This window comes from Mizuhopecten yessoensis, unplaced genomic scaffold (assembly GCF_002113885.1).
Source record: "Mizuhopecten yessoensis strain PY_sf001 unplaced genomic scaffold, ASM211388v2 scaffold4121, whole genome shotgun sequence".
NCBI classification, from domain to species: domain Eukaryota; kingdom Metazoa; phylum Mollusca; class Bivalvia; order Pectinida; family Pectinidae; genus Mizuhopecten; species Mizuhopecten yessoensis.
This window is the reverse complement of record NW_018405386.1, coordinates 2,437,432-2,457,738: the sequence shown is the minus strand read 5'-3', so window position 1 is coordinate 2,457,738 and position 20,307 is coordinate 2,437,432. Positions and strand designations below refer to the sequence as shown.

The window sequence follows — 20,307 nt, the reverse complement described above, 5'->3', positions numbered from 1 at the left end:
GGTATGGTGACATCAATGGTTCTAAATACCTGTGTTGTGTAGCACCTATTGCAGTACACGGATCTTGTGGTTGGGTTTATAGCTACAGGTGTGGCAAATCTACAGACCGGGTCACAGGTACATTTATAAAATTATACAATTCAATTCTATCCTGATTCAGATTATTTAGAAAGAGAAGTTGAATGAAAAAGATTCATAATTTTTGATTAGGAGATATTATTTATCAATTGTTCTTTATGGACTGTTATTGATTCTGCTTTTTATATTCTTGAACAAAACTAAAGTTAGGTAAACTTGGTTTCATTTGCTATTCTAAAGATAAAATCGTTATGACTTTCGGGTATGATTTGATTAATTGTTAAGATTATATTGATTTAGGGAGAAGATCCACGTTTGAGACTAATGTAACAGTTAGGTCATATATATAATCACATAAGAATATGCAGTGGCAGATAATTGGATATATAATGATAATACATAGTGATAGTTATATGGTGTGGTATTATTTTGTCTATCAATATCCATTCATTAACATTTTCATAAAATTGAAGTTATGTTATTACGGTGGCTATAATTTGTGCCATTTCGTTGTTTTGTCTTTTTGTCTTTTTTCCATGAAAAGACTATATTAGATAAATAAGTAAATTTAAATTCTCATTGTTTTGTCTTTATCCCAAAAAGACAAAAGAAACAAGAATGAAAGTTTGTTGATTCACATATTTTCGCCCCAAAAAAGAGGAAACAAGGAGAAATAAGGTTTGTTGATTCTTATCTTTTCACCTGGAAAAGACAAACAACGAAGTGGTACAAATCAGCGACCGGACAAACATATGAAAATTATTTGATGAACTATTTAATAAGTATACACATTACTGTAATTAGTACATTCATGTATTAAGATAGTTAAAGCCATGATTTTGATAACAATTAATTCAAGTTCAAAGTACAGTTAGCTTTCCAGGGCAGGGACTTATACAACTTCCTGAACCAATTCATCGAAGATTGATGGACCTTCATGTACAGTACGAGTGTATGATTATGAATCATAACCAAACTGTGTTTTATATCGCCCACCGGAAATGCTTTCACAAGTACTGTAGGTTGTAATTACAAAAGCGAACCTGTGTGCACATGTTAAAAGTTGGAAAATGATCATTTTGCTTACAATCATGACTTTTTCATATAAAGCTCCATAAAGGTCTAAGATGAAAATTGGCAAGGGTCAGTAAGTAGAAAATGAGTTACTGTACGTAATATCTTTATCAATATTTTCAGTAACTTTCTGAACATTCTGAGGCTGGTTTTTTCGTACACTGTATAATGATTATAGTTGTTTTAATCAGCCTACCTACCTCAATTATGCTAGAGCCTCAATTTGATCATAAAGCATATGAAAAATATTTTTTGTAATATAAAACTTTTTTAAGTCTACATTAAGAGCAATACATTCTGTGGTAGGTAGGGACCTTAAACAAAGTATTGCAATACAGTGTAAATACAGTTTATGGTGTTTGATGTGTTTTATATTTGCACACATGCACATTTTTTCATTGATACTGGTACAATGTACTGCATATTATGATCAAAAGTAACAATGTATCACTTGGGCAAGGTTTCATCTCATACGTGAGTCACATCAGTCAGCATCCCCAGCCTCACAGTTATATACGACTATACCGATATTATCTTTGTCATCTGTTTATATACTGTATATAGTAGCTAGCTGATCATGACCTGTAGTAACTGTGGGCAACAGATGTCTCACTCTGCCCTTTCAGCAACTGTGTACTGTACTTTTAAATCAATAAATTACTGATAGTATATTGATGACAACATTTGTACATTAGGTATGACATGTACTGTTCCTACTATTTTGTGGTACATATTATTCATCATATGAATTTTCATTACTTGACTGATTCAGGTAAAAAAAAAAATTATATATATTTTATTTTTTTCATGGATGTAGCCTTTTAGAAATACAAATGTTTATCCTTTCAAAGGAAAGGAAATCAGCTAGCTCTGAATGTAATTATGTATTCCAGCGATAATTTTTTGAATAAAGTGGGTTTTCAATTATGCATGTACATGTAAAATTTGCTTTCCAGATCTTACAGACATATGTATATATCTCCTAGGAGAGTGTGTTTGACTGTTAGTACCACATACTACTCATGCTACCTGCTATATGCAATGCTTTCTCCGATTGAGCAGATAAGATATGTTATCATGTAACCACTTGCTGGGTGTACCTCATTTGCTTTAGTAATAAAATAAATATAATCCTTTTTGATACAAAAAACTTCATCAATATACTACAACATGAGGATTCTAGACATCCTGTTTGATCATATTTAAATCACTTGCTTACAGTATGAATAGAATATATATCCTTTTGAAGCATAAAATTTGAAAACTGCCCAACTCTTTTCAGAAAACCCATTTAAACGCTGCAGAAAGATTCCATTTCATTTGAAAAGGACACCACTTATGAAAATATGCAGTGCAAACCCTGATTATTTATGGCAATGTTTCAAAGTTAGCTTGGAGGTTTGCCCATGTACCTGTATTAATCTTATTCATGATAAGATTACTTGCAGAAATACATAAAAATGACCAAGTCAATTGATTCATAATGCAACAATCCTTTTTTTATGTTTTTCAGAGCTAGTATATATAAAAACAACATTCGGGAGTGTAATAGCACCAACAATCCAAGATGGGGGCTCTTTTCCGCAGTGAAGAGATGAACCTTTGCCAGATATTTCTACAGTCTGAGGCATCGTACGCGTGTGTGTCTGAACTAGGAGAGTTGGGCCTTGTTCAGTTCAAGGATGTAAGTTCCATACAAGTTCACATAAAACATTAACCATATACAACAAATCCACAAATTGCGCAAAAAAACAAAAAAATAATAACCAACCACTCAGTCTAAATTTCATTATTGGGAATGACTAATTTATTTAAGGCCTATGTATAGATGCTATGTGTTTGCCTCCGTAATAATTAAAAGTTATAAATTTCAAATTTAAGAAAATTTACATGAACATTGTACAAACTTTTTATTTATTGTTTCTGTTGGTAGCTAAATCCTGATGTGAATGCTTTCCAAAGGAAGTTTGTCAATGAAATCATGCGATGTGATGAAATGGAGAGAAAGTTACGTAAGTATCAAAAGTTAGGGTTTAAGATAGGCCACTGTAAAACCAGTGAGAGATCAATCGGTCATTATATATGGCCAGAGAAGTAATAACGACCGTGCAGACAAATTCCTTCGTCTGCACTGTCGTTATTACTTCTTTGCCCTTATATCTATTTCTGTTACACGCATCCAACGAACATTTGTTTGTTCGAATCCTGTGCCCATATTGGATCATACTGTCGTGATTACTTACGAGGCTATACAAAAGTATATTGTTTGAAAAGTGTAAAATCTACTCACTGTCAGATCCCTCATCGGCATACATAGTATAAGGTAACAGGTGACAAACTTCTACAACCAGGACTTATACATGTTGTTCTGGATGGACATATTTTCACTTATTTTAAAAGTAAGTAAGTTACGATCCAGGATGATTTTCTCCCTAATATGATGAGAAGGTATATTTGATAAAACTTCAGAAATTTGCCCGCATCATTTGTTTTGGTGTAATTTCAGTGATAGTTTTATCATCAGTCAAGGCAATGTCATTTATTTGCAAAGTTACACTTAAAAAGTGATGGAGTCAATGTCAGTTGTAGATGTGTGAGCTGACCAGTGGGGGTACTCCTTTTTTTCAAAAGTGTATAAACTTTTGAAAGTTATTTTCATTGCATTACACTGAAGCTTTATTTAATTTTGTCATAATTAGGGTACATTGAGAAGGAGATGAAGAAAGATGAAATGAAAATTCCTGACACGATTGAAAACCCAAAGGCTCCAGCACCCAAAGAAATGATAGACCTGGAGGCAACATTCGAGAAAATTGAATCCGAGCTTCGTGAAGTCAACACTAACGCCGAGGCACTGAGGAGAAACTTCCTGGAGTTGTCTGAGTTACGGGAAGTGCTGAAGAAGACACAAGTCTTTTTTGCAGAGGTATTATATTGTTTGACATTTATGTATTGTGTCATTTTAAAATGGCATGATTTGATTATCACATAGAAGATGGAATGCTATTGTTTTGAGTAATTGTTTGGTATTAGAATGTTATCATACCTGCCAACTTTTTAAAGATTTTCATGTGGAAGATTATGCTTGCTAAAAATTAAAACATAACATAATGTGTGTATTACCCCCTGGAGACAAAATAAGCCTTGAAAATGACATATTTTGAGTTGTTATTTCAGATGAAATTAATAGATCTTAAAATATGGGAATAGTTTAGCAATTTCACTGGTTAAAAATGCTAAATTTAAGGGTCCAAATCAGGAGTATCCCTCCTAAATAGGTAGAGTTGGCATACATGTGTTATTGTAATGATTTAATCCACTGAAGAATTTTTGAAGAAATAGTCAATTTTCTGATGGAAAGATTGATTTTGAAAGTATTAGTGGTACTTACCTGATGTTTTACATTTGAATTCTTTTAGGGAGAGAGCATGAAGGATAAAAGCAGTTTTAAAAAGTGTAGAATTTATTGATTTCACAGCTTATAATATCTTCATTTTCCTTAGCATGGTGGACACAACAATATGATTGATGAACATTTGTATTAGTCTACTTGATGTTTGAAAGCTGAATTCTTTTTTTGGGGAGAGGGAATAAAGGATAAAGTTAAAAAAAATAAGTGTAAAACTGAATAATTTCACAATGCACCTTTATTTTTCTCAGCACGGCGGACATCACAGTATGATTGACGATGTTCAGATGGCGCTGGTCCATGAAGATACTGGTATTACTTCCACCACTGTACAACTTGGGTAAGGCCTTCAGTTAATACATTACACTTAGCAATACATCATATCAACTAAGGCTAGACTGCCTAGTAATTTATGGTAGTGGAAAAAAAAAACTTTTTTTTTTTATTCATTCATTGAAGAATTATTAAAAAAAAAAGAAAATTGTAATATGAGACATCAAAGATTCATCTGTATGAGTTTCGATTTATATGAATTGAGGTTCTAACATGTAAGTCTTCCCCCCACCTCTCCCCCCCTCTAACACTGCTCCACAATCACTCCTCCTGTATCCCTCCGCCATGCTTTCTAAGTTTTCTCCCAGCCTTTCAAAATATCTCAACCAACTGCGATAACCTCTTCCTAAATGGAACACCTTATCTACCCACTTCTAACACCGCTTGTCCCCTTCTGATAGTTTCTTTCCTCTTAACCCTGCTTCCTTCTGACAACCTCCCCCTCTTTCTAACACTCTCCATTTTTGACAATTCCTCTTTTTCTCTCTGCCCTTTCTCACAGCCTCCCTCTTTCTAAATCTGCCTCCATCCAATGTCCTCCCTATTTCTTTCACTCCTGTCTTCTTCAACGTGTTTCACTCCAAAGACATTCCCCTCCTTTTCTCTCTTCCCTCTTCCATTTAACTCCTCTCGGCCTCATACCAGTCCTGACTTTACCCTTCCAACCCATATCAATCCGTTTTGTACCCTCTCCATACCAAATCTTCCTTCCCCACTCCCCAAGGTGTTAGTACAGTAGTATGTAAATCTTCATTCCAGATTTGTGGCTGGTGTGGTGCCCAGAGAGAAAATCCCCGTGTTTGAGAGGATGATGTGGTTTGCCTGTCGCGGTAACGTGTTCCTGCGTTACGAGGACATCGATCAGGTCATGAAAGATCCTGTCACGGTAAGTTATGATAAAATCTCAACAGTCGCTATACCCCCGCTTTGACTGAAGTTGGGTGTATGTAGTATTTGCTTCATTCATCCTGTGCGTATCTGTTTTGCCATGTTGACTGTGTTACAGCTATACAGGATTGTTTTCTGTTTTGGCGATCATGTATCAGATAGTAACTTATTCTTTAATTTCTATCCTATGTGTTTAGGGAGATGAAATCTTCAAATCCGTCTTCATAGTATTCTACCAAGGTGAACAGCTCAAGGCCAGAGTGAGAAAAATCTGTGAGGGGTAAGTGGAAAATCAGAACTTTGTTTTCAGTTTCATAATTTTATTTATGTCCTTTAAGTTTTCAAAATTCAACTATCAAAACTGAATAAGAATTTGAATAAAATACAAAAAATATATAATTTCATTTATGGTTAAACTTATGAATAGTGTATAGATTTGAATTTTGAGGTGTATGTGTGTTTCTTATTGTAGATTTAAGGCTGTTTTGTACCCATGTCCGGAGAATTCCCAGGAGAGATTTGAGATGTCTAATGGGGTATCAACGAGACTGGAGGATCTGAGAACTGTATGATTTTACTGAGTCAATCATTTTGATTTCACACATAATAATTATTTCATTGTTTGCTAGACCTGCAGTTTAAATATGTCTCACAATGAATGGAAAAGTGTTGTCTTAGTAAGTACACAGGTATAGGGAGTGCGTGAGCTGATCCATGCATAGCATCCTCCTGATAATGAAAGTGAATGATGCTAGAACCTTATTGAAAATATTCAGTATGATATTTCTTTATTGTAAAATTCAGCGTGATATTACTTTATGTCAAATTCAGCGTGTTACTACTTAAAAATCCAGCAATGAGTTTGATTGATTTAACCATAAACAAAATTTATAAATCAAATTTAGATATCCAGATTTTTTTATGAAATTGAGTAATAGCTTTGAATTAATTGTCGTTGTTTTTAAATTAAAATAATGAATTTCAACAAAAGTCGCCAAAAGGCTAATGATTGTTGACCTTGACCTTGAACAGGTGTTGTACCAGACAGAGGAGCACAGGAGGCGAGTGCTGGCGAGCGCTCAGAAGGAGATTCGACTATGGGTAATCAAAGTGAAGAAAATCAAGGCGATCTACCACACGCTGAACCTGTGTAACTTTGATCTGTCTCACAACAGTCTGATCGCCGAATGCTGGTGTCCTGTCATGGCACTGGAGGACGTGCAGATGGCCCTTAGACATGGAACGGTCAGTCCACTTTATAACATCTCCACTCAGGCCAGAGAAGGGTCAAACAAGAATATATTAACCATAATGAATAAAAGTTAGTAATTGAGACCAGGTGAAAATTACCTTAGGACAGTTACTAGATTCAAGAAAACCTGTATACAGTGACCAGATTTAAGTATAATCTCATCACATGGACAAGATGAAGGAATAATTTATACTTAAGGACCAGTAAAACCTGTGCACATGGATATATTTGACTAAAAGTTTGATACAGTACAGATTAAAGTAAAATTTGTGTACAGGGATTGGATTTATATACAATCTGTACACAAGGGCCAGAGAACTATGGACCATTAGCCATCATTACCTTCACCCATTTGTTTGGTTTGCATGTGTTTATCAAGTGTTTTCGTACGGGTTTGTTGTTGACAGGAGCTGAGTGGAAGCACAGTACCAAGCATTCTACACAGGATGAATACAAAGGAAACTCCACCCACTTACTTCCGCACCAACAAGTTCACGGCTGTGTTCCAAAGTATCATACACGCTTACGGAGTTGCTGAGTATCAGGAGGTCAACCCTGGTAAGATATCACATGTCCGTTCTCATAGAAATATCCATAGTCATTCTGTCATATTATCTTTTTAATCGTATTTTATGTAAATGTGTTGGTTAAAGTTAAATGATAACTGTCTAGTGATGGTTCGAACCCTGCTTACACACATTTTGGATTCTTCGAACACCCAATTTGAGTACTGAAATTACGTAATTATTGATCGAGGTTGGCTATCGGCAATGCAATAAGATTGGTAATGGTGAATGTATTGAAATTTACAACATGAAACTTTATTTCAACACCTGATAATATTATCACTTAACCACAAATTTTGTTCCAGCACCGTACACCGTCATATCTTTCCCCTTCCTGTTTGCTGTGATGTTCGGCGACGTCGGCCATGGTTTCATCATGTTTTTGTTTGGACTATGGATGATTGCATACGAGAAAAAGTTTCTTGCTCAGAAGTCGGACAATGAGGTAAATGATTTTCAATAGTAAAACCTCTGATCCTATATATATTTTTATAATCATTAAACTTGGTTTCACTTCCTGATTGAAAGTAGTTATGAACGTGTTGAAGAGAGTATGGGCCGTCAAACCCGATGTTAACCCTTTCACCCCCATGCAACTTAAGTAGACTCCTCCATGCATTGATCTGGATGAGTCCATTATGGTCTACAGTGGTGATATATCATATAACAACTAATAACAAATCTTTGCCTTAATAATATATTCTTGAAACAGTATTTAGCCTTCTTTTGATGAACAAATTCATATTTAAGGTGGGTCCATACTTTTCAAATTTAGCGCAAATGCTATAACAGTTGTTGTTTTCTGGTTAATAATCGGGGCAAATTAAGCTGACACAAAAAAAGTATCAGGCCCTATCAGCTAATTGCTCTGTCGAAAGTCTTCCTTAAGAATCGAGAATCTTTAAAAATGTAAAGACACCTTGGCGCTTCCTGTTTTAGGTGTGGAACATTTTCTTTGGTGGTCGTTACATCATTGCAATGATGGGTTTGTTCTCAGTGTATACTGGTCTCATCTACAACGAGGTGTTCGCCAAATCTGTCAACATATTCGGGTCATCGTGGATTCCAAATTATGAGTGAGTAGCAATAATTTTTGTTACAGTTATTTAATTATCTATTAATTTTGATAGATTAAAACAACAGTACGAAAAAAATCGAACTTCATATATTTATATATATATATCAGCTTACCCATGAAGAATTCACTCCATTCAGGAATCATTCATTGGTTTATTTTGAGAACAGTATTCAAGCTCAATATGTTATTTTTACAGTATACAATCTAAACGTGTATTTGTTAGGATTTTCGCGTCCTTCCTCAGCATAAGTCGCAAGAAGCGAGTGTGCCCAAGTAATGGAGTGACTCAGAGGTCGCTTTAGTTATTTTTGACATACTTAATCCATTTCAGTGAAGCAGCTCTGGAAGCCAATACGGACCTGACACTGGACCCATTAACTATGTTTGATAATGTCACCGGACCGTATCCCTTAGGTTTAGATCCTGTAAGTTTTATTTTTTCTCCTCAAACTTTCAAAACATTTGATTTATACTAGTTGAAACAATTTTCAAGTCACATGTTTATACAGTAAGGATAAAACTGTGTTTTCACGCCTGGTAAATAATGTACTGTGGTATAATGTGAGAAAACTATTGTTGTTCATGAAACTATGAATTATTTATTTCAGATATGGCTGTCGAGTCTTAACAAGATCACGTTCACCAACTCGTTCAAGATGAAGATGTCCGTCACTATTGGCATCAGCCAGATGATCTTGGGTGTGCTACTTGGCCTCGTCAACCACGTGTAAGTCAAAGGTCACCTAAAAATATAAGGTCAAGGGTCACATTCTGGGTGTGCTACTTAGCCTCGTCAACCACGTGTAAGTCAAAGGTCATCTAAAAATATAAGGTCAAGCGTCACATTCTGGGTGTGCTACTTAGCGTCGTCAACCATGTGTAAGTTAAAGGTCATCTAAAAATAAAAGGTCAAGGGTCACATTCTAAGTGGGATGGCATTGAAGGTCAATAGTGAAATGCATAAGATTAAGGATCACACTAAAGTCTGATGTTATCAAAGATCCTGGGTTGCAGTGTAAGGTTAAGGGTCTAATTGTAAGTCTCACATCATCAAAGATTGAGGGTTAATATTAAAGGTCAAGGGTCGCATTGTGAATCAATTGATGTCAATGGACAGGAATGAAAATGTTGATCTAGTGACTTCAGAGGTCAGGGGTCATACAAGTTACCAAATATCTTGTGTCTTTTACTGCAGTCAATATTAAGTCAAGTCTGAAACTAGTTCTTATATGATGGCATTGAAAACATTGTATTAGCAATCCTTATCACTACAAAAACGGAGAGACATGGAGGATATTTAATGGTTTCCCATTGAATACCATACAGTGTATGTATTTCATGAGTTAGGCAGAATACCAATATTTTTCAATAAGTATACAAGTATATTCTGCTATACGAGTGAAATATATATGGTATTCAATAGGAAAACCATTAAATTTTCAATTTATTACATTTTAAAACTACCTACAATGACAAGTTGTTACTGCATAGTTTAATCTTTGGCATGTATTCTAATGACATCATGCTTGACAACCAGGCTACATGCAATTTTGCAGGGGCTATTCAACACATTTGTACCATTACTGCTATTATTTGGTAAGATTTGCATACATAGATGGTTTCAATAGTGCAGGTTAATAAATATATTAGTATACATTATAACAAAGATGTACCAAAACAACCACGTATTCTACCATCACTTCATCATAACAGAAATTCTGTGTTTTGAAATTTTGAGTAAAGTGAATAGAAAGTACCAACCAGTATATGTAACACCATGATCAAAATATTTTCAATATTTTTTTTTTTTTTTTTTTTTATATATTTCACAGGTAAAATGTTTCAAAAAAAGGAAAGTTACATGCAATTAAAATATCTTTGAGAATATTTATTTGAATTTTGTTACTTTCCTTTCAGATACTTCCGTAAGCCACTCAACATTTTCTGCCAATTCATCCCAGAGTTGCTGTTCTTGTTGTGTTTGTTCGGATATCTAGTCGCTCTCATCTTCTACAAATGGGTCTCGTACACCAACCACTGTACACAGTGTGCTCCGTCCCTTCTCATTCGTAAGTTTACAAAAAAATAATGATATGTATTAACAGAGTTTCTATCAGGTAATTAATATTTTTAATGAACTCTAAAATAGGGAATGGGCTTTAATTAGATGTAGTCATATTCCCGGATAAACTAGTTTTCCAAAGGAAAAGCAAGACAGTGTGCTGATTATTTAACTTGAAAATGGAATTTACGGTTGTAATGTTGATATATACATTATGGGAGAAAGAGAAAATAAACCACCAGGTTGGGATAATTTATCAGTGTTCAAACTTGTTTTTGAAAAAAAATGTGATTTTTACTGGGGTGGAAAAGTTATTGTTCAATTACCTGTTTCAAATTTCAAGATCGCATGTCACTAACTTACAGACTATACTGCATAGCAGGATATGTTTGCCAAGTCAAACATTCGCCATTTGTGGATAAAGTCAATATTCTCTTAGTATTGATTTCTCCCCTTGCATGAATTACTATGTGTGTAAGTTTTTTTACATTATGATAAATTCGCCCTCATTATGGAGGCCGAAAAAAAGGCAATAATTTCTCAGTGTACAGTAAATCATTGATGAGTTAATGTTAAGAACTTATTGATTTATTGAGCCAAAACTTACTAAATCATGTAGGAAATTCAGAAGTTCAAAAATCAAATGATGTTATACAAATACAGCTATCAGTTGAGGAGGAAACTGTAATTCCCGACATTTTGTCATTGCAGACTTTATCAACATGTTCCTTGTGAAATACCAGCATGCTAATGATGGCTATCAGAACGCTTCATATAGCTGTGAAACAGCCGACCCAGACATAACAGGATGTACGTCTCAGACAACCTTCTACCCAAACCAGGTAGGTCATGTACCGGCTGTAGCTCTCAGACAACCTTCTACCCAAACCAGGTAAGTCATGTACCCAGTAGCTCTCAGACAACCTTCTACCCAAACCAGGTAGGTCATGTACCCGTAGCTCTCAGACAACCTTCTACCCAAACCAGGTAGGTCATGTAACCTGTAGCTATCAGACAACCTTCTAACCAAACCAGATAGGCCATGTACCCTGTAGGTTTTGTTTCTTAGGGATAGGCAGTTGGAAAAGAAAGATTGTAAATTTCATTCTCATTTATTGAATATTAATTCACAGCCATAATTCACAGCCAACAATGTAACTCTATATTATGTATCAACAAAGTGTTCAAATTATTGACTGTTATTTTGAACCGTTTGCTTTAACAGGTTGCAACTTTTTTTTAAATTTAATAAAACATTTGAATGTTCTTTCGTTTCTAGATGATCATTCAGCTTTGTCTGGTAGTTGTGGCCCTGTTGTGTGTCCCTACCATGCTGTTCATCAAGCCTTTTGTTCTCCGACACAGACACAACAGCATGTTGAAGGTAATTTAGTACTTTTATCAACTGAAATAGAAGACGATGAATTCTTTTCTTGGTGAGGGTAATTTCTCACTAAAAGTAGAATAGATATAAAAATTCACAGCAAATTTTATAACTAGTTGGGACTGTGAGTGTATTTATCAGATGGACTTTTTCATTTCACCTTGGCCTTTTCTGTTTATGTGGTTTGAATGGCAAAATGCCACATGTAAGCATAAAGTAAAATAACTAAAGGAAAATCCAAATGGACTTACAAAAAGTATTGCAATAACTATCTCCAGAGTCTTCCGAAATGTTGATCTGACCTGCTCAGTATTTCGTAATTTGTGGCATTGATCCAGATGCTGAGAAATCTACAAAACCTTCCTAATCTTTGGGAAATTCCGCAGACACGGGAAAGTTTCATGTTTTAAAATGTTTCTGATACTTACAAATAACCAACAAGTTGTGCCACTGATCAGTGTACGGTGTTAACGCCCTGTGGTGGTACACTGATCAGTGTACGGTGTTAACGCCTTGTGTGGGTACACTGATCAGTGTACGGTGTTAACGTCCTGTGTGGGTACACTGATCAGTGTACGGTGCTAACGCCCTGTGTGGGTACACTGATCAGTGTCCGGTGTTAACGCGCTGTGTTGGTACACTGATCAGTGTACGGTGTTAACGTCCTGTGTGGGTACACTGATCAGTGTACGGTGCTAACGCCCTGTGTGGGTACACTGATCAGTGTCCGGTGTTAACGCGCTGTGTTGGTACACTGATCAGTGTACGGTGTTAACGCCCTGTGTGGGTACACTGATCAGTGTACAGTGTTAACGCGCTGTGTCGGTACACTGATCAGTGTACGGTGCTAACGCCCTGTGTGGGTACACTGATCAGTGTACGGTGTTAACGTCTGTGTGGGTACACTGATCAGTGTACGGTGTCAGCGCGCTGTGTGGGTACACTGATCAGTGTACGGTGCTAATGCCCTGTGTGGGTACACTGATCAGTGTACGGTGTCAGCGCGCTGTGTGGGTACACTGATCAGTGTACGGTGTCAGCGCGCTGTGTGGGTACACTGATCAGTGTACGGGGTTAACGCCCTGTGTGGGGACACTGATCAGTGTATAGTGTTAACGCCCTGTGTGGGTACACTGATCAGTGTACGATGTTTACGCCCTGTGTGGGTACACTGATCAGTGTACTGTGTTAACGCCCTGTGGGGGTACACTGATCAGGGTACGGTGTTAACGCCCAGTGTGGGTACACTGATCAGTGTACGGTGTTACCGCCCTGTGTGGGTACACTGATCAGTGTACGGTGTCAGCGCGCTGTGTGGGTACACTGATCAGTGTACGGTGCTAACGCCCTGTGTGGGTACACTGATCAGGGTACAGAGTTAATGCCCTGTGTGGGTACACTGATCAGGGTAAGGTGTTAACGCCCTGTGTGGGTACACTGATCAATCTACGGTGTTACCGCCCTGTGTGGGTACACTGATCAGTGTACGGTGTTTACGCCATGTGTGGGTACCCTGATCAATGTACGGTGTTAACGCCCTGTGTGGGTACACTGATCAATCTACGGTGTTACCGCCCTGTGTGGGTACACTGATCAGTGTACAGAGTTAATGCCCTGTGTGGGTACACTGATCAGTTTAAGGTGTTAACGCCCTGTGTGGGTACACTGATCAATGTACGGTGTTAACGACCTGTGTGGGTACACTGATCAGTGTACGGTGTTAGCGCCCTGTGTGGGTACACTGATCAGTGTACGATGTTTACGCCCTGTGTGGGTACACTGATCAGTGTACAGAGTTAATGCCCTGTGTGGGTACACTGATCAGGGTAAGGTGTTAACGCCCTGTGTGGGTACACTGATCAATGTACGGTGTTAACGACCTGTGTGGGTACACTGATCAGTGTACGGTGTTTACGCCATGTGTGGGTACCCTGATCAATGTACGGTGTTAACGCCCTGTGTGGGTACACTGGTCAGTGTACGGGGTTAACGCCCTGTGTGGGTACACTGATCAGGGTACGGGGTTAACGCCCTGTGTGGGTACACTGATCAGGGTACGGTGTTAACGCCCTGTGTGGGTACACTGATTAGTGTACGGTGTTAACGCGCTGTGTGGGTACACTGATCAGTGTACGGTGCTAACGCCCTGTGTGGGTACACTGATCAGTGTCCGGTGTTAACGCCCTGTGTGGGTACACTGATTAGTGTACGGTGTTAACGCGCTGTGTGGGTACACTGATCAGTGTACAGTGTTAACGACCTTTGTGGGTACACTGATCAGGGTACGGTGTTAACGCCCAGTGTGGGTACACTGATCAGTGTACGGTGTTAGCGCGCTGTGTGGGTACACTGATCAGTGTACGGGGTTAACGCCCTGTGTGGGGACACTGATCAGTGTACAGTGTTAACGACCTTTGTGGGTACACTGATCAGTGTACGGCGTTAACGCCCTGTGTGGGTACACTGATCAGTGCACGGTGTTAGCGCGCTGTGTGGGTACACTGATCAGTGTACGGTGTTACCGCCCTGTGTGGGTACACTGATCAGTGTACAGTGTTAACGCGCTGTGTCGGTACACTGCTCAGTGTACGGTGCTAACGCCCTGTGTGGGTACACTGATCAGGGTACGGTGTTAACGCCCTGTGTGGGGACACTGATCAGTGTACAGTGTTAACGCGCTGTGTGGGTACACTGATCAGTGTACAGTGTTAACGCCCTGTGTGGGTACACTTTTCTGCATCATATTCTGATCTACGATCCTTAGATTACTGAAATTCAAATATTAAATGTAAGATGGCCAACTTCATACTTGTCATACAAAGTTAGATGCAATGTCGTTTGACCTAAATATGTACATCACAAGAGGGAAAAAAAGGAAAAAGGTCTATTTATTTATTTCTAATATTGGAAAAAAGAGTCATTTTTGTAAAGATATGGAACAAATTATTGAATTGCATATAAATCATGATATCCTGGTTGTCCTAAACAATTTTGAGTCAGTCGGTGTTTTTAGTGTTGTTTTTTTTTAATTTGTGAAGGAAACATTTCTCCATCTTAGTTTTTTCATAGCAATGCTATCACTTAAATGAGTACAGAGCAATTGACATTAGAATTACTTGATGTATAAATGTTTAGCTTTCTTACAAATGGTTATGCTGCAAAGTTATTAACTCATTCACCCCTACATATCTGAACTGGACTTGCACAGCCATTGATTTGGTAAGGTTCAAATGTGACTTCAGGGGTGAATGAGTTAAAAGGCTCGTATTTCATATATACTAGAGTAGATAAAAGGCTGAAGTTTAGTTTCAGCCTGGCATTGAAAAGTTCAGAATGACATTGCCAAGTTGATTGGATTACCAATTTTAGTGGATTTAGTTGTCAGTTGTCAGTACAAATTATAAATATGCCATCTACATGTATGTAATCAAAATATCAATAACAGCCAGTCTGTGTATGATCGGTGATTAAATTTGTATTCTTTGCCTATTGTTTAGAAAGTGGAAGGCGTAAGTATATATGACTTGTAACCATGGAAACCTAAGTCATGACCCCGCACATGTATCATCATGGACACAGCTGCTAGAAATGCCAGATTGTATTTTACTTAAAAAAAGGGTGGGGTAAAAATTCCCCTGGGTGGGACTTAAACATTATTAGTGGATTTTAACTGCAAAATATTTCTTAACTGCCATTAGTTTTCAAACCAGAATTATGTGTACATTGATTTGAATGTGCTTTGAGTTGCTTAATTTGTTCTTAATTGTTATTAATTTGTTACATATTTCATTAGATTAAACAAGTGTTGATTCTTTTTTGTGTTATCTTGATGTGACTAACAAAAGTTAAGAGAATTTAAGTTGCCCGTTATTTCCAGCATGTTACAAAGATGCAGCCCATCTAGTTTAACTAGTTTGATTAGCACATAGAAATTAGTAAGATATATGAAGTAGAAAAATATGTAGACCAGCTTGAGAGGACTTTTGTTTGTTATGATTTATATATTTATATTTAGATAGAAAATTAAGCAATAGTTTATTAGTATGTTTGTATAATTAAACATTATGGTGGTGGTGTATTTAAGACCTAGTTTACATATTTTTAAGACGCTTTATTTATGTATCAAAATATTTGAAAAGTTTCAGTTTCTTTTAGTTTGCTTTAATTAGTTCATTGAAGGTATAAAGCATTATTTGTATGTACCAGGTACATGTACGTATGTTCACGGCATATCTTCATAAATTTTCTTCAGACTTCGTAAAATGTTCTAGTAAAGGGTTACCCTGAACAAGTTCATGTTTCAGGGTGCCAGAATCCAGGTCATTGTTACTTTTTATAAAAAAAAACTTATCTTCACTCAAAAAACTTCATTCCTGATCAAATTTCATTCAAATTTAGTATGTCACTGCCTTATATGGATTTGTTTGTATTTCAAAGTGTTACAGCCAAAGTTGAGATCACCAGTGCTATTTATAGAAAATCTTCTGGGTCATGATGACTTTTGTAATTTCTCATTACATTGGAATTAGAAGTAAACCTGCATAACAGACTTCATTATTCAGAGAATTTAATTGCAGCCAAATATCGTGAGATAGTTTTAACAAGATACCCTGTGTATACTCTCCAGTCTGTGTGCACACAAGGTTGATTTCAAGTATCAGTCATGATATCTTGCTTTTCTAGGGTTGCACACGATGAATGTCAAATGAAAATGTCCCTGCACTTGAGGAAATTTGATATGAAAGTGAGATGACAGAACATTTTTTTTTATTGGTGGTGGTGTATAAGTATAAAGCTAGAGTGCAGTAGTAGAATTTGTATGTTTGTGATAAACAATATATATTACACACATGATATATGTGAAAAACGACTTATACTAAATACATGATGAATCTTACTATAGCCACAAAGCCATTTTCCATACCATGCAATACCAGTTTCTGTATTTCACACTGTGATAATAAAGATATAGATATCTACTACCTGGAACCCCTTTTTAGCTTCAGACATTTATTTGGTTGTTATTCAAAAATTTTCACTAATCCAAATGTAATACTGATTTTGGAGAAAGTTTTGATGTATCCCTTTCCTTATATGTACCAATGTGCCATGTTTATCACAAAAACTGTTGACTTCTTTTTATAAATTCTGTTTACTTCTTATCCTGTTGTTATTTTATCATGTAATATTTTAGAGGTCAAACGTGATAAATAAGCCCCTTCTGTTTAGAAATCAGTGCCCAGATATTCAAAACTGGTATTACAAAACTCACATCAATTGAATGTTGAAAAATATTGGAATTCAAAACTTAACCGTATCTATAGAAATTAAAAAACGGTCACTTTTTCATTTCAAAATATTTGATTAAATCAATTGATTCAATGGGAATTGGGCAACAGGCTATGCCTATACAAGCCCTCTCCCTAAATGGTCACCTACAGACTAAAACTGAACTGTATATATATAGAAATTAAAAATGATCACCTACAGACTAAAAATGAACTGTATACTTAAAACAGAATTTTTTTGGTATAATTTCAGATAATTTTTTTAAGTTTTTGTTAGTGACTTGTAAAGCTTTGAACAGATGTGTCCAGTTGTCAATGATTCATGTAATAAGGAAATTATTCATAAAACATTCATGTTTGATACAGAAAACACTAAGCCTTGTAACAGTGTTATGTGAATGTTGGCATTATCCCTTCTGGCTGATATTATGTGTGTGTACGCTTGCAGTTAAGGAGTTTAATCAATATGGGTTACAAAGACAACAATGAAATAGAATGAGGAAAATTATAACAGGAGATACAAAAAAGAATCTTCTCTCTCCCCAGGACCTACTGTAAAGTACATATATTTCATGAGATCCAATTCTTCATTCAATATATTAAATATCTTGGAAAAGATTAATCCAGAAAATTTAGATTTGTACTAATTGTTCCTTGCTTGAATTCAAATCCTCACAAATTCTGATTATTTTTTTTTCAAGTAAATCCTCACAAATTCTGAATCAGTTTCAAGCAAATCCTCACAAATTCTGAATAAGCTGTTTCAAGCAAATCCTCACAAATTCGGAATCAGCTGTTTCAAGCAAATCCTCACAAATTCGGAATCAGTTGTTTGAAACACTTACCAAGACCAGGTATTTGTACAATGTATTTGTTAAGTATATGTGAATTATGGTGTAGGTATTCAATAACCAAAGATAACTAATAAGTTAATGGTACAGGAATTTAACATGTTAGTATTATATATTCAAATTTAGTTTCTTTTTAATTTGCCATGAGTAACAGTTAACTTCTCAGTAGATGGGAAGTTTTAAACAGCATATGTGTTCATTTATTGGCCGTAGAATTATGGTCTTAAGACATTTATTTTCCTTTTTCAGAGAAGAGCAGGTCTTACAGCTGTTTCTCAGAGTGCCCTTATCCACAATGAAGAATTGGATGAACAGGTAAGGAAACTGCAATCTTTGATCTTTGTATTTTGTTCCCAATATGGCAGGTTGTTTAGTTCTCCCTAATACATCCTGTTTTGTTTATCTTAATTTGTCAACTTATGTCATCTTCATTTAGTTGTTGTTGTAATGTTGGACTAAAAACTTTAAATTTTGTACCGAAATTAGATTTTCTAGCAAAAACACAGTCTTGATATAAAAATGTTGTGACTAGATATAGAGTTATCTCCCCCTGTTGGTGTCTACACGTTCCTGTAATCCTGTTACCGGTATATGGAATATCTTGCTATAATGACATACACAAATTAATGTGGCAGTATTAATTGGGCTGTACTGTGTAAGCATGACTGCTGTGAGCATGGCTCCTGTAAAGCTATTACCCCTGGTGTTATTTCTTAAACCATGACTGTACCTCTGGTTATCGGTAAATCCCAGGTTTGCTCAAAAAATTCAAATGTTATGGAACCTGTTTGATTAATACAAAATTCTAGCAATTAATTCATTCACCCTGAAATTTCATAATGAACTATTCCAACCTTTGAATCGGAAGAGTTCAAATGTGTCTTCAGGGGTGAATGAGTTTGAACAATTGAAGTCGTCATAGGCAAACATCCAGTCAAGCATGGAAGGTATCTTTGAGTAATGGCGAAAGTTCAGTATTTATCAGTGTGCTTATAGCCAAACTCTGAAATCAATGTAGTAATTGCATTACCTTTTTGACAATCTGAAAGGCGTTAACCCTTTCACCACTGTAGACCATCATGGATTCACCCAGATGAATGTATGGTAGAGTCTACTCAAGTAACCTAGGGTGGAAAGAGTTAAATACAAATAATAGGGTTTGATCTATCACTAGATGGAAAATTATTGATTTTTTGAATTGACTGGAGGTTTGCCGTGATGTTGTCACAGTCATATTTGTTACAACTTTCCATTTGTTGTGAACATAAAGTTACACTATTTTCGATTCATAAATTCTGGTAATGATTTCTGTGTGATCATGATCACACAGTTTATATTGTGTGGTTAAGATATTTCAACTATGGCATGAAAATCATGACTTCACTTTCTTGTGTAAATCATGATGGAATATTTTATCTCTAGTCTTTCCGTACTAACTATGCTTCATTTCTAAAATGACGTCTGCTTCTACTTGACGTAACGCTTTGCATATCTGAAATAGGACATCTATAACATAAATATCTCAACTAAATTTACAGAGAATCTTTATCACTATTCCTTCATAGGTACTTTATTCAATTGTTTTGTCAAAAGTTGATAATTACAAAGTAATTACAGTATTGTGTCTTACGTATATTGATGCCAATTGTAGGAGTTGGTTATACCACATACTTGTTTAATGTAATGTTTTAGAGGTCAGTAGGGGTCAGTAGAGGTCAGTAGCTACAATTACACTCTTTACTGGTAAATACAATAATAAGTAAACGTGTTTTGAACATAATATGAAATAAAACCCCGAGTTTTCAGGGTTCAGGTCAGGACTAGTCCTCACCAAGGTTTCATGACCTGGTTGTTTTATTGGAGACATAACTGGAGCAGAAACTTAGATTTTCTGAAAAGATTTTTGAAGGTGCAACACACAATGTTTTTGGATCATTGTAACTCATTTATGTTTTTAAAAAAAAAATATTTTTAAGAGGACTTTCTTTTCTTTCAATTAAAATTTGCCTGCCTTATTTAGATCTTGATCTTGTACATGGTGGTA

At 36.1% G+C, this 20,307-nt stretch overlaps 1 protein-coding gene across 14 annotated transcripts in view; it reads left to right on the top strand.

Moving 5' to 3' along the window:
- The window catches only part of LOC110448612 (V-type proton ATPase 116 kDa subunit a-like), a 38,750-nt gene that overhangs the window by 3,473 nt on the left and 14,970 nt on the right, over positions 1 to 20,307 (top strand). For 9 of the 14 annotated variants that reach the window (XM_021494969.1, XM_021494964.1, XM_021494968.1 and 6 more), the window contains exons 2-19: positions 2,666 to 2,836; positions 3,086 to 3,164; positions 3,852 to 4,078; positions 4,813 to 4,901; positions 5,654 to 5,780; positions 5,980 to 6,062; positions 6,255 to 6,348; positions 6,815 to 7,027; positions 7,442 to 7,592; positions 7,906 to 8,045; positions 8,540 to 8,676; positions 9,010 to 9,103; positions 9,287 to 9,405; positions 10,596 to 10,747; positions 11,452 to 11,582; positions 12,020 to 12,124; positions 15,622 to 15,633; positions 18,513 to 18,578. In XM_021494969.1, the coding sequence (XP_021350644.1) occupies positions 2,720 to 2,836; positions 3,086 to 3,164; positions 3,852 to 4,078; positions 4,813 to 4,901; positions 5,654 to 5,780; positions 5,980 to 6,062; positions 6,255 to 6,348; positions 6,815 to 7,027; positions 7,442 to 7,592; positions 7,906 to 8,045; positions 8,540 to 8,676; positions 9,010 to 9,103; positions 9,287 to 9,405; positions 10,596 to 10,747; positions 11,452 to 11,582; positions 12,020 to 12,124; positions 15,622 to 15,633; positions 18,513 to 18,578 (2,136 nt within the window). In that variant the 5' untranslated portion in view covers positions 2,666 to 2,719. Of the gene's footprint in view, positions 1 to 27; positions 118 to 2,665; positions 2,837 to 3,085; positions 3,165 to 3,851; positions 4,079 to 4,812; positions 4,902 to 5,653; positions 5,781 to 5,979; positions 6,063 to 6,254; positions 6,349 to 6,814; positions 7,028 to 7,441; positions 7,593 to 7,905; positions 8,046 to 8,539; positions 8,677 to 9,009; positions 9,104 to 9,286; positions 9,406 to 10,595; positions 10,748 to 11,451; positions 11,583 to 12,019; positions 12,125 to 15,621; positions 15,634 to 18,512; positions 18,579 to 20,307 lie in introns of those variants that run through there. The other 5 variants (XM_021494970.1, XM_021494965.1, XM_021494962.1 and 2 more) reach the window with 2 other exon arrangements.